Genomic DNA, 13,576 nt, shown 5'->3' on the forward strand with positions numbered 1-13,576 from the left:
TCGATCTTGTTCGATGAAAGTTTCAATCTTGCGCTAAAAGTAACCATACTTCCGTTTTGTTGTTTCATTTCTGGTAATTCGAGAGTGCCACGACAGATGCATGTTGAGCGCCCCCAAAATGAACGATAAAATAAATTTTGAGTTGATCAATATCCTTTGTTACTGCTTCGTCCAACGAATCATACCAAACGACTGCATCGTGTTCTATTGGCATTATGAATTCAAGACAGCTTTCTTATTTATCGTAACCATAGTAACTAATGGCTTTGTCGAAAATTGATAACCATATATATGGATTTTCGTCAGCTTTACCTGCATAAGGTCGCAAAGTCAAACGTCTGTACTTTTTGGTATTTACTGTTGTGGCGTCATTTTGTTGGGCTTGTCGTATGCGATTATTATTATTGTTGTTCTGACTGTCTGAATCGGAATGTTCGCTTCCGGTCGCCCAATCAGACATGCTTGATCCCTCCGAAATAATCGATACTAGTACTCTCGGCTGTTGTTGTGGTGTTGAGCTTGGAGCTGGTTGTTGTTGTTGTAACATGGCTTGGGTTACACTTTGTAACGCCGAAACAAGGGGCGGTTGATTCGCTCTTGGTGTAATTGATGCGCCTACTTTAGTTGTTACGCCATAATCGCGATTTTGCCCCTGAATGTGGTTTGATTGTTGTACTAATTCCTCATGATGACGATGTTGATGTTCTTGAGGTTCACCACTTCTATGTGACGAAGACAAGTCATAAAATTCTAGGGATTGTCATTCCACAACTGGGTTCATTTCATCATACAGCTGATCCATATTACGACTTAACTGATCGACTTCTGCTTGATGTTGACGACTGGGTTCTTCAAGGTTTTGTTGCATTTCTCTTTCGGGTTGCTGTTGCCATGCTATCATTTCTTACTGTTGTCGATGCAGAGCTTCTTGTCGTTCTGCACGCATTTGCGCGAGTTGTTGATAAAAGGTTTGTTGTATGGTCAGTTGTTGTTGTAGTAGTGGGAGTTGCTCATTGCCGACTATTTGTTGTTGTGGCATCTGATGGATGCTGTCACCTAATCCACTTAATGGCGACTGCTGTTGTTGTTGAGGACCAGCAGGTACATGATGCTCTAAGGCCCACGGATTGTTTTGTTCTGGATTATGAGGTGGCTGTGATGAATTATCGTAATAAGACATTTTTTTTTGAAAAACTTCTCTACCAACTGTAATAGTACGAAAGAACAACTGGTGTTTATTATGATATAGACATTTGAGATATATATATTGGGATAAGGGGTTGTGGCTACTTCTATATGTTACAGTATGTCACATTCAGTGTTGTAAAATCGTACTAAATGCATTAATAAATTGCATGGCTTTTTATCTTTTATGTTTGTTCGCATTGGAATATACAGTATTGTATTTCCTATAAAATTATATTATATAAAAGCGATGGCGATTATATCGATCGATATAAAGGAGAGGGAAATTATCGGTGAAGATAACCAACCATTAATAGAAATAAAAATACAAGTAGAAAAAAACAAATATGATGAAAAGAAATAATAGAGGGAGTTTACCTGTATCTAATACGCATATATTTATATCTACAAAGCCCTTATCCAAATCCACGGTCGAGAACAAATAGTCCAATAGACTCCATTCACAAGTCAAACCATATATACACGTTTTGGAATAGGGAAGGGAAGGAGGAATCTCTATACCTAATCAATATGCCATCCATAAAACCATTCCAGAATACCGTTATTCACCCACCTCTGCCGAATTATCGAATCGTTCAAATCAAGTGATTGTTCAAAACAGAACACCAATAGCTTTTTTCACCCTAAACAACAAATACTTCGTTGCTCTGGCTTTTTTATTTATAGTGATATATAAATTAGATATTTTTCAAAGTAGCAAAGAAAGAAAGAAAGATGAACATTTTCATCAAGCATATGAAGATGTGCAGTGGGTAAAGAAATTGATCGAAAGAGCATGTTACTTTTTAAATGACAGTGATGGTGATAAACTCTTTGGCCGTTTCAAATTAATAATTCTGTCAAGCTCGACCTTGTCTAACCTGTTATCCCTCCTTCTCGATCCAACCTGTCCTTCCTTGGCACGATTTTTTTTACTGCACAACATCACCTGCTTTAGTTTATCGAAGGTACCGAGGAGATGGCTCAACTGACCAAGATACTTGGCGGTCTCGAATGAATAGAGCTCGACCATGAAGTAGATATCATCAACCAAAACAAAATGATAGAATGATATATACGTGCCTACATTATGAAAAAAGACCAATTTAGCGAGCGATGAAGACGAGCATCAAGCGAAAAGATTCAAATAATAACGAGCTACTTACCAACCACTTGAACCAATGTCATTGCATTCAAATTCTTTTCATCGAGTGTATCCTTACAGAAAGCCACCAATCTGATCATGTCTTCGTGTCGTTTACTTGAATCGCTTCTTTCAGGTTTTACTTCGACAAAGCCTACTGAACAATCAATTTCACGTTGTTTCATGAGATACATGTTTCTGTCAGGTTGTCTAATATTCGTTCCTGGAATTTGTTTATTCAACCTAGCATAGAATAAAAAAACTCAATCAATACCAAAATTTCATAAACTAGACATAATCAAAACAATATGTATAGGGATTAAACTTAAACTATTAATTATAACACATTTAATTGTTTAATATTTATCAATGACTTAATAATAATTTTTTATAAATATATATAATTCTCAGATTTTGAAATTTTTTTAAGATGAATATCAATTTAATATGTAAAACCTATTTACATTTGTTACTATGGAGGAACAATTCTATTTATTTATTGTGAATATAAATCAAAGCAGTTGATAGTTTATAGGGTGTAAGTTGTAAAAAAACTTGCACCGTGACTCTTTGTGGTTCTTTCTCTTAGAGAAAGGTTCTTGAATTTCAATAAAAAAATAACATTTTTGTCTTTAAAAAATTCAAAATAACTTTATACTTATTTTAATTATATATAATTATCAGTACTACAATGACCTAATTTTTATCTTATAAAATAAATTTACATACTTTTTTCTATAAAATTGAATTTTATTATATTATATGAATTAGATATCAAAATATAAGATAAATAATAATTATATAGATATTTAATTTTGGTTTTTGTCTAAGGTTATAAGTTTTTCCTGATTGCTTTGTAAATAAGTTAAAAGAACGGTTTCTATTATGAATTTTCAAAATGGTATTTGATGAATATAATAGCTCAATAAATAAAGAAAAAGTTTTAAAATATAAAACATTATTACAGGAAGAGATAGATAAATTAATTATAAATGAATGGGGATTTATAAATGAAAATTGGAAGAAAAAACAAAATAATTATAAGCATCGAACAGAATTGAAATATATTAAAGAAATAGATGAAATTAAAAAAGAATTATTACAAAAGTTAGGATATACTTCTGTATTTTACTTTTTAACTAAATTATATACATATAAGGATTATCCTTCACCATATTTTGAAATTGAAAAAGGGTTATATTTAATATATCATCTTGTATCAGGTATTACATCTAAAGATATGAAAAGAAATATACCATATACATCATTCTATAAATTTTATAAAGAATTTTGGATAACAAATTATGATAGTTTGAATAAATATGTAGATATATGTCTAAAAAATATGTTTTCTAATATTAAAATAAGAATTTATTCTGCATTAATAAGAAACCCTAAAAACTTTAAAAATATAACATTACTATTAGATGGTTATGATAGTACTATTGAATATGATAAGCCTGACATTTCTGCACAAAAACGATGGTCATATAAATTAAAAACATCAGGTTTAAGAACATAAGTATTAATAGATATTAATAATTTTATAATTGCAGTTTCTGATAGTCAACTATGTGGAGTTAGTAGTGATGGTGGTATGTTTTTAAACATGAAATTATATACGAAAATGGATAAAAGAGATGTTTTAGCTATTGATGGTAGTTACACATTATTTATTAAACAGTTTGAAGACTTATGTAAAAAGAAACATATTTCATTAAGTGATAATAATTTCTTTTGTCCTATTAGAAAAGATCCTAATGAAGAATTGAATATACAAGAAAAACATTTTAATGATGTATTTGGAAGTTTTCGGTCAGCTATAGAAAACCAATTTTGTGAATTAGGAAATAAACTTAAACGATTTTCTAATAATAACTCTACATTAAAAACAGATGATTATAAATATATTAACTTACAAATAAAAGTAGCATTTTTACTTAAAAATATACAATTATTTACAGATACATTCAATATGTTTACACAAGAACACCATAAACTATGGGCTGAAAAAAACTTTGAATTTCCTACTGATGAAAAACTAATAGATATAGTTTTAAATAATGAGATAAAGCAAATGGAAAAAATTAAAATAATGAGTGAATTACAAAAAGATTTATCAGATTTATCATTAGAAAGTAATAATATGATTATTGATGATAATAATAATAATGAAGAATCTAATAATCATATAATTGATAATAATGAAGATATAGATTTCCCTGAATATAAAAATATTAATAGAAAAAAAAGAAAGAAAAATAAAAGTGAAAGAAAAATTAATTTAAATTTAATTAGAGAAATTAACAAAAATAATAATTTTTATGAAATTAAAACAGTTATAGAACATAAATTAAGTAAAAATAATGAATATGAATTTCTTGTTAAGTGGAAAGATTATGATAAAACAGATTATTCCTGGGTAAATGAGAAAGATTTCAATGAAAAACAAATATTAAAAGATTATTTTAAAACCAAAAACATTAAGTATTAAATTAATTATTTTTGTATATGTAGATTATTATTATAATGTTTCTAATAATTATATTTAAACTATTAAATGTAGTAGGTTTCATAATTTTGTTATTAAACATAAGGATAAGGATTAATTCTCTATACATACTACTGGAAGTATCGATCATTGGGGGGATCATGGAACAATGGGTACAGTACGGGGTCAATATATGCACCTTGCAATTCTGATTCTCCAATTTCTTCATCAGTGTGAGTAATCGTTGGGAGCTTGTTGATACTATATAAAAATTCAATGTGTTTAACGATAAATATGTGTCATCTATGATCCATTGAGCTCCTTACCAATTGATCAAGATGTCAATGAGTCTGTAGCAGGCTGTTCAATACTTTATTAATTTTTTTATTTTTAATTTGTTTTATATATTTATATATTAAGTTTTATTTTTAAATAATAGATAATGATCAATATAATTAGGGGTGGTCAGAGAAAATCTTTGATTTTTGATGACGTAGGTAGCTGGTCATTATGACGGTAGTCATAACCCTAGAATGATGGTAGTCATTCTAAATACTTGCCTACAAGTGTCTCATAAACAGTGTTCTCTGTAGTCGTCAACATTCGCGTCTCTAGCCAAGTCATTTATCTTTTGTTCATTGATCGATTGCTTTCAGCACCCAATTGGAAATCCTACAACGATTAAAAAACTGTTAATAATATGGTAATCGATAATACTAAGGAGGTATTTCACCAAGACTTACCCTAAAGATTGCTGAGATATCATTGTATAGCTTTGTATCAAACTTTACTTTCGGATCAATGATTTCTCTCACTAAGGCAGCGTGCATCTGTTTTAAGTATTCCAATCCAAAGTGCTTGACTTGTTGATCACTATATTCGCTCTCTTTCAGAAATAAAACATTTAATAAACATCTATATATAAACAACGTTAGCAGCGAGATTACGCAACAAATATATACAACTTACAAGATCTCTTGCAAATAGCCATCAATGTAAAAGCCTTTTTGCTTTGACGTGATCTCAGCTGCTTTCTTGTACGCCTCGAAGCATTCATCTAAACTGGTGTCACCTCCATCTGAAGTAGCCTATTAACCCTCATAAGTAAACCAATCCATTTGGTCCTACAGCCAATTAGATCCCCACCGCCTTCAAACAAACCTGTTGTCCAGCAGTACTGCTATGGGTAAACGATCGTTCCGCATTTTGTACAAAAGTGGCAAGAGTGTTCCATCCTGCTTCGTTAATGATAACATCGGCTTTTGCTTCAGCGAACAAAAGTTTCAAATCTATTTGTATTCCTGGCCCGCGTTTATGACTTTTTTTCACCGATCTAAAAGCAGCCTTCAATTTTAACTGCAAGTTCATTTTGGCATCTTCCACGCTGTCAAAGTTCGAAATATACTGTTTCACAGTGGTTTTTTGAGCGGTACAGAATTTTATTAAGCTTAGATACCTTTCGGTTCGCACATGCTCTTTCATTACTATTATTAGGAAGAGTTTTAGGTTAAAGATCATCGTGACAAGGAATCACACACACAAAAAGAATTTACTCACAATCTATAACGTCTGACATCTTTTCTTGTGGTACTTGTTTGGTTGTATGAAATAATAAGTTTTCTTTTTCACTTTTTATTGATATAAAAAAAAAGTGCTTCATAATTGAAATAAAAGAAGGGTTCTGGCAATGAAATAAAAAGAAGAGTTGGCAATAAAAGTAATACAAAAGAAATAAAACACCTTTCAACCAAAGACACTTTTGGGCAAACGAGGACGAAGGCCAATTTCTGGCCTCATTAATGATGTAAGCAAAAAAAAACAGAGCTGCTCGAGCGACCATTTTCCCTTGCGTAGACCAAATTCTTACATATAGGAGTTTAAACATCCGTTACACATGTCCCCACTACTATCTTCACTCCTTCGGTAGACCAAACTTCTCCCCACACCGATTTCCAGATTTTTCCTTACAATCTGTAATTCCTTGTTGCGTAGACCAAAAAAAAGTGGAAGTGTAGTTCTTTGTGTAGACCAACTTTTATTATGTTGCCTTATAGTGACGTTCAGTAAGTGAGGTATAATATCCAGTGGTAGCCATTTACCACTCAGGGTTGACAACTTTTTCTAGACATTATCCTTTTTCTTTTTTTATTAGAAGAGTATAGAGAAAGAGAAAAAAAGAGAAGATTAAATGAAAGTGTATAGGGATAGATTGGAGAAGATAAAGTATGGTCCTGCTTTTTATTTATCAGGGTATATGATGCTCTTGGTCGCCCTAATCTTCACTCTCTGAGTCATCGTCATCTGGATATTTAAAACAACCGTAGTCAACGCTACGCTCTATGTAGAGAAGCGCCATATTGCTAAGGGGACTGTGTTCTTATGCTAGGCTAATGGTGCAATCACAATCTTCTTCTGTCTCAACGGGCGACTCAAGATCTTCCCTAACTAGGCGCATACTGACCTCTGGAACAAGAACGGGAGGCTATATATTCCAGAGTATCCATTGGTTTGATGTGCTCATTCGCAGCATCGATCTCGTGTACCAGCAGTATGTCTTGAAGTGTTTTTGCGATTATTTTCTTGCCTCCAGACCCATAGTATCTAGGTTATAAAATATAAAGATAATTGTTACTATATCATAGGAGCTACTAGTATATATACATTTCAATGTTGCTGTAAAATACAGCTCTTGTAAAGAAGTAGCTGGCGCAGCAATGTTTCAAGTAATTCTTGAGTGCTTGTGCTTGCAGCTGATGACAAATCGCAATGGAGTATTTGCTATCACTGATAGTAGAGTTTTATTATATTTTTTTTGGTCTACATAAAGAACTACACTTCCACTTTTTTTTTGGTCTACGCAACAAGGAATTACAAATTGTAAAATCGGTGTGGGGAGAAGTTTGGTCTACCGAAGGAGTGAAGATAGTAGTGGGGACATGTAACGGATGTTTAAACTCCTATATGTAAGAATTTGGTCTACGCAAGGGAAAATTTGGTTGCTCGAGCAGCTCTGTTTTTTTTTGCTTACATCATTAATGAGGCCAGAAATTGGCCTTCGTCCTCGTTTGCCCAAAAGTGTCTTTGGTTGAAAGGTGTTTTATTTCTTTTGTATTACTTTTATTGCCAACTCTTCTTTTTATTTCATTGCCAGAACCCTTCTTTTATTTCAATTATGAAGCACTTTTTTTTTATATCAATAAAAAGTGAAAAAGAAAACTTATTATTTCATACAACCAAACAAGTACCACAAGAAAAGATGTCAGACGTTATAGATTGTGAGTAAATTCTTTTTGTGTGTGTGATTCCTTGTCACGATGATCTTTAACCTAAAACTCTTCCTAATAATAGTAATGAAAGAGCATGTGCGAACCGAAAGGTATCTAAGCTTAATAAAATTCTGTACCGCTCAAAAAACCACTGTGAAACAGTATATTTCGAACTTTGACAGCGTGGAAGATGCCAAAATGAACTTGCAGTTAAAATTGAAGGCTGCTTTTAGATCGGTGAAAAAAAGTCATAAACGCGGGCCAGGAATACAAATAGATTTGAAACTTTTGTTCGCTGAAGCAAAAGCCGATGTTATCATTAACGAAGCAGGATGGAACACTCTTGCCACTTTTGTACAAAATGCGGAACGATCGTTTACCCATAGCAGTACTGCTGGACAACAGGTTTGTTTGAAGGCGGTGGGGATCTAATTGGCTGTAGGACCAAATGGATTGGTTTACTTATGAGGGTTAATAGGCTACTTCAGATGGAGGTGACACCAGTTTAGATGAATGCTTCGAGGCGTACAAGAAAGCAGCTGAGATCACGTCAAAGCAAAAAGGCTTTTACATTGATGGCTATTTGCAAGAGATCTTGTAAGTTGTATATATTTGTTGCGTAATCTCGCTGCTAACGTTGTTTATATATAGATGTTTATTAAATGTTTTATTTCTGAAAGAGAGCGAATATAGTGATCAACAAGTCAAGCACTTTGGATTGGAATACTTAAAACAGATGCACGCTGCCTTAGTGAGAGAAATCATTGATCCGAAAGTAAAGTTTGATACAAAGCTATACAATGATATCTCAGCAATCTTTAGGGTAAGTCTTGGTGAAATACCTCCTTAGTATTATCGATTACCATATTATTAACAGTTTTTTAATCGTTGTAGGATTTCCAATTGGGTGCTGAAAGCAATCGATCAATGAACAAAAGATAAATGACTTGGCTAGAGACGCGAATGTTGACGACTACAGAGAACACTGTTTATGAGACACTTGTAGGCAAGTATTTAGAATGACTACCATCATTCTAGGGTTATGACTACCGTCATAATGACCAGCTACCTACGTCATCAAAAATCAAAGATTTTCTCTGACCACCCCTAATTATATTGATCATTATCTATTATTTAAAAATAAAACTTAATATATAAATATATAAAACAAATTAAAAATAAAAAAATTAATAAAGTATTGAACAGCCTGCTACAGACTCATTGACATCTTGATCAATTGGTAAGGAGCTCAATGGATCATAGATGACACATATTTATCGTTAAACACATTGAATTTTTATATAGTATCAACAAGCTCCCAACGATTACTCACACTGATGAAGAAATTGGAGAATCAGAATTGCAAGGTGCATATATTGACCCCGTACTGTACCCATTGTTCCATGATCCCCCCAATGATCGATACTTCCAGTAGTACGTATAGAGAATTAATCCTTATCCTTATGTTTAATAACAAAATTATGAAACCTACTACATTTAATAGTTTAAATATAATTATTAGAAACATTATAATAATAATCTACATATACAAAAATAATTAATTTAATACTTAATGTTTTTGGTTTTAAAATAATCTTTTAATATTTGTTTTTCATTGAAATCTTTCTCATTTACCCAGGAATAATCTGTTTTATCATAATCTTTCCACTTAACAAGAAATTCATATTCATTATTTTTACTTAATTTATGTTCTATAACTGTTTCAATTTCATAAAAATTATTATTTTTGTTAATTTCTCTAATTAAATTTAAATTAATTTTTCTTTCACTTTTATTTTTCTTTCTTTTTTTTCTATTAATATTTTTATATTCAGGGAAATCTATATCTTCATTATTATCAATTATATGATTATTAGATTCTTCAGTATTATTATTATCATCAATAATCATATTATCACTTTCTAATGATAAATCTGATAAATCTTTTTGTAATTCACTCATTATTTTAATTTTTTCCATTTGCTTTATCTCATTATTTAAAACTATATCTATTAGTTTTTCATCAGTAGGAAATTCAAAGTTTTTTTCAGCCCATAGTTTATGGTGTTCTTGTGTAAACATATTGAATGTATCTGTAAATAATTGTATATTTTTAAGTAAAAATGCTACTTTTATTTGTAAGTTAATATATTTATAATCATCTGTTTTTAATGTAGAGTTATTATTAGAAAATCGTTTAAGTTTATTTCCTAATTCACAAAATTGGTTTTCTATAGCTGACCGAAAACTTCCAAATACATCATTAAAATGTTTTTCTTGTATATTCAATTCTTCATTAGGATCTTTTCTAATAGGACAAAAGAAATTATTATCACTTAATGAAATATGTTTCTTTTTACATAAGTCTTCAAACTGTTTAATAAATAATGTGTAACTACCATCAATAGCTAAAACATCTCTTTTATCCATTTTCGTATATAATTTCATGTTTAAAAACATACCACCATCACTACTAACTCCACATAGTTGACTATCAGAAACTGCAATTATAAAATTATTAATATCTATTAATACTTATGTTCTTAAACCTGATGTTTTTAATTTATATGACCATCGTTTTTGTGCAGAAATGTCAGGCTTATCATATTCAATAGTACTATCATAACCATCTAATAGTAATGTTATATTTTTAAAGTTTTTAGGGTTTCTTATTAATGCAGAATAAATTCTTATTTTAATATTAGAAAACATATTTTTTAGACATATATCTACATATTTATTCAAACTATCATAATTTGTTATCCAAAATTCTTTATAAAATTTATAGAATGATGTATATGGTATATTTCTTTTCATATCTTTAGATGTAATACCTGATACAAGATGATATATTAAATATAACCCTTTTTCAATTTCAAAATATGGTGAAGGATAATCCTTATATGTATATAATTTAGTTAAAAAGTAAAATACAGAAGTATATCCTAACTTTTGTAATAATTCTTTTTTAATTTCATCTATTTCTTTAATATATTTCAATTCTGTTCGATGCTTATAATTATTTTGTTTTTTCTTCCAATTTTCATTTATAAATCCCTATTCATTTATAATTAATTTATCTATCTCTTCCTGTAATAATGTTTTATATTTTAAAACTTTTTCTTTATTTATTGAGCTATTATATTCATCAAATACCATTTTGAAAATTCATAATAGAAACCGTTCTTTTAACTTATTTACAAAGCAATCAGGAAAAACTTATAACCTTAGGCAAAAACCAAAATTAAATATCTATATAATTATTATTTATCTTATATTTTGATATCTAATTCATATAATATAATAAAATTCAATTTTATAGAAAAAAGTATGTAAATTTATTTTATAAGATAAAAATTAGGTCATTGTAGTACTGATAATTATATATAATTAAAATAAGTATAAAGTTATTTTGAATTTTTTAAAGACAAAAATGTTATTTTTTTATTGAAATTCAAGAACCTTTCTCTAAGAGAAAGAACCACAAAGAGTCACGGTGCAAGTTTTTTTACAACTTACACCCTATAAACTATCAACTGCTTTGATTTATATTCACAATAAATAAATAGAATTGTTCCTCCATAGTAACAAATGTAAATAGGTTTTACATACTAAATTGATATTCATCTTAAAAAAATTTCAAAATCTGAGAATTATATATATTTATAAAAAATTATTATTAAGTCATTGATAAATATTAAACAATTAAATGTGTTATAATTAATAGTTTAAGTTTAATCCCTATACATATTGTTTTGATTATGTCTAGTTTATGAAATTTTGGTATTGATTGAGTTTTTTTATTCTATGCTAGGTTGAATAAACAAATTCCAGGAACGAATATTAGACAACCTGACAGAAACATGTATCTCATGAAACAACGTGAAATTGATTGTTCAGTAGGCTTTGTCGAAGTAAAACCTGAAAGAAGCGATTCAAGTAAACGACACGAAGACATGATCAGATTGGTGGCTTTCTGTAAGGATACACTCGATGAAAAGAATTTGAATGCAATGACATTGGTTCAAGTGGTTGGTAAGTAGCTCGTTATTATTTGAATCTTTTCGCTTGATGCTCGTCTTCATCGCTCGCTAAATTGGTCTTTTTTCATAATGTAGGCACGTATATATCATTCTATCATTTTGTTTTGGTTGATGATATCTACTTCATGGTCGAGCTCTATTCATTCGAGACCGCCAAGTATCTTGGTCAGTTGAGCCATCTCCTCGGTACCTTCGATAAACTAAAGCAGGTGATGTTGTGCAGTAAAAAAAATCGTGCCAAGGAAGGACAGGTTGGATCGAGAAGGAGGGATAACAGGTTAGACAAGGTCGAGCTTGACAGAATTATTAATTTGAAACGGCCAAAGAGTTTATCACCATCACTGTCATTTAAAAAGTAACATGCTCTTTCGATCAATTTCTTTACCCACTGCACATCTTCATATGCTTGATGAAAATGTTCATCTTTCTTTCTTTCTTTGCTACTTTGAAAAATATCTAATTTATATATCACTATAAATAAAAAAGCCAGAGCAACGAAGTATTTGTTGTTTAGGGTGAAAAAAGCTATTGGTGTTCTGTTTTGAACAATCACTTGATTTGAACGATTCGATAATTCGGCAGAGGTGGGTGAATAACGGTATTCTGGAATGGTTTTATGGATGGCATATTGATTAGGTATAGAGATTCCTCCTTCCCTTCCCTATTCCAAAACGTGTATATATGGTTTGACTTGTGAATGGAGTCTATTGGACTATTTGTTCTCGACCGTGGATTTGGATAAGGGCTTTGTAGATATAAATATATGCGTATTAGATACAGGTAAACTCCCTCTATTATTTCTTTTCATCATATTTGTTTTTTTCTACTTGTATTTTTATTTCTATTAATGGTTGGTTATCTTCACCGATAATTTCCCTCTCCTTTATATCGATCGATATAATCGCCATCGCTTTTATATAATATAATTTTATAGGAAATACAATACTGTATATTCCAATGCGAACAAACATAAAAGATAAAAAGCCATGCAATTTATTAATGCATTTAGTACGATTTTACAACACTGAATGTGACATACTGTAACATATAGAAGTAGCCACAACCCCTTATCCCAATATATATATCTCAAATGTCTATATCATAATAAACACCAGTTGTTCTTTCGTACTATTACAGTTGGTAGAGAAGTTTTTCAAAAAAAAATGTCTTATTACGATAATTCATCACAGCCACCTCATAATCCAGAACAAAACAATCCGTGGGCCTTAGAGCATCATGTACCTGCTGGTCCTCAACAACAACAGCAGTCGCCATTAAGTGGATTAGGTGACAGCATCCATCAGATGCCACAACAACAAATAGTCGGCAATGAGCAACTCCCACTACTACAACAACAACTGACCATACAACAAACCTTTTATCAACAACTCGCGCAAATGCGTGCAGAACGACAAGAAGCTCTGCATCGACAACAGTAAGAAATGAT

The 13,576-nt window shown here is 30.7% G+C and overlaps 6 protein-coding genes across 6 annotated transcripts; 2 read left to right on the plus strand and 4 right to left on the minus strand.

The window, feature by feature from the left end:
* Positions 1-64: 64 nt before the first annotated feature.
* Positions 65-1,180, minus strand: BDB00DRAFT_785102 (uncharacterized protein; the record flags this gene model as incomplete). The annotated part of the gene is made up of 3 exons (XM_053120518.1): positions 65-204; positions 313-722; positions 909-1,180. The coding sequence occupies 3 exons, from the start codon at positions 1,178-1,180 to the stop codon at positions 65-67; spliced, it is 822 nt and encodes a 273-aa protein (XP_052983262.1).
* Positions 1,181-1,991: 811 nt separating this feature from the next.
* Positions 1,992-2,523, minus strand: BDB00DRAFT_785103 (uncharacterized protein; the record flags this gene model as incomplete). The annotated part of the gene is made up of 3 exons (XM_053120519.1): positions 1,992-2,015; positions 2,135-2,268; positions 2,352-2,523. 3 exons carry the CDS (start codon positions 2,521-2,523, stop codon positions 1,992-1,994), a joined length of 330 nt encoding a protein of 109 aa, XP_052983263.1.
* Positions 2,524-5,536: 3,013 nt separating this feature from the next.
* BDB00DRAFT_757331 (uncharacterized protein) lies at positions 5,537-5,890 on the minus strand (the record flags this gene model as incomplete). Its single annotated transcript, XM_053118979.1, has 2 exons — positions 5,537-5,735; positions 5,790-5,890. Coding segments are annotated over 2 exons (300 nt in total), but the record flags the coding sequence as incomplete, so codon positions are not given.
* A 914-nt stretch (positions 5,891-6,804) lies between these two features.
* On the minus strand, positions 6,805-7,420 carry BDB00DRAFT_806353 (uncharacterized protein; the record flags this gene model as incomplete). The annotated part of the gene is given in 4 exon segments (XM_053122261.1): positions 6,805-6,883; positions 6,973-7,043; positions 7,198-7,283; positions 7,297-7,420. Coding segments are annotated over 2 exon segments (210 nt in total), but the record flags the coding sequence as incomplete, so codon positions are not given.
* Positions 7,421-8,582: 1,162 nt separating this feature from the next.
* Positions 8,583-8,936, plus strand: BDB00DRAFT_757539 (uncharacterized protein; the record flags this gene model as incomplete). The annotated part of the gene is made up of 2 exons (XM_053118995.1): positions 8,583-8,683; positions 8,738-8,936. Coding segments are annotated over 2 exons (300 nt in total), but the record flags the coding sequence as incomplete, so codon positions are not given.
* A 3,013-nt stretch (positions 8,937-11,949) lies between these two features.
* Positions 11,950-12,481, plus strand: BDB00DRAFT_785106 (uncharacterized protein; the record flags this gene model as incomplete). The annotated part of the gene is made up of 3 exons (XM_053120520.1): positions 11,950-12,121; positions 12,205-12,338; positions 12,458-12,481. 3 exons carry the CDS (start codon positions 11,950-11,952, stop codon positions 12,479-12,481), a joined length of 330 nt encoding a protein of 109 aa, XP_052983267.1.
* Positions 12,482-13,576: the final 1,095 nt, after the last annotated feature.

This window comes from Zychaea mexicana (assembly GCF_025766255.1).
Source record: "Zychaea mexicana strain RSA 1403 chromosome Unknown BDB00scaffold_11, whole genome shotgun sequence".
NCBI classification, from domain to species: domain Eukaryota; kingdom Fungi; phylum Mucoromycota; class Mucoromycetes; order Mucorales; family Lichtheimiaceae; genus Zychaea; species Zychaea mexicana.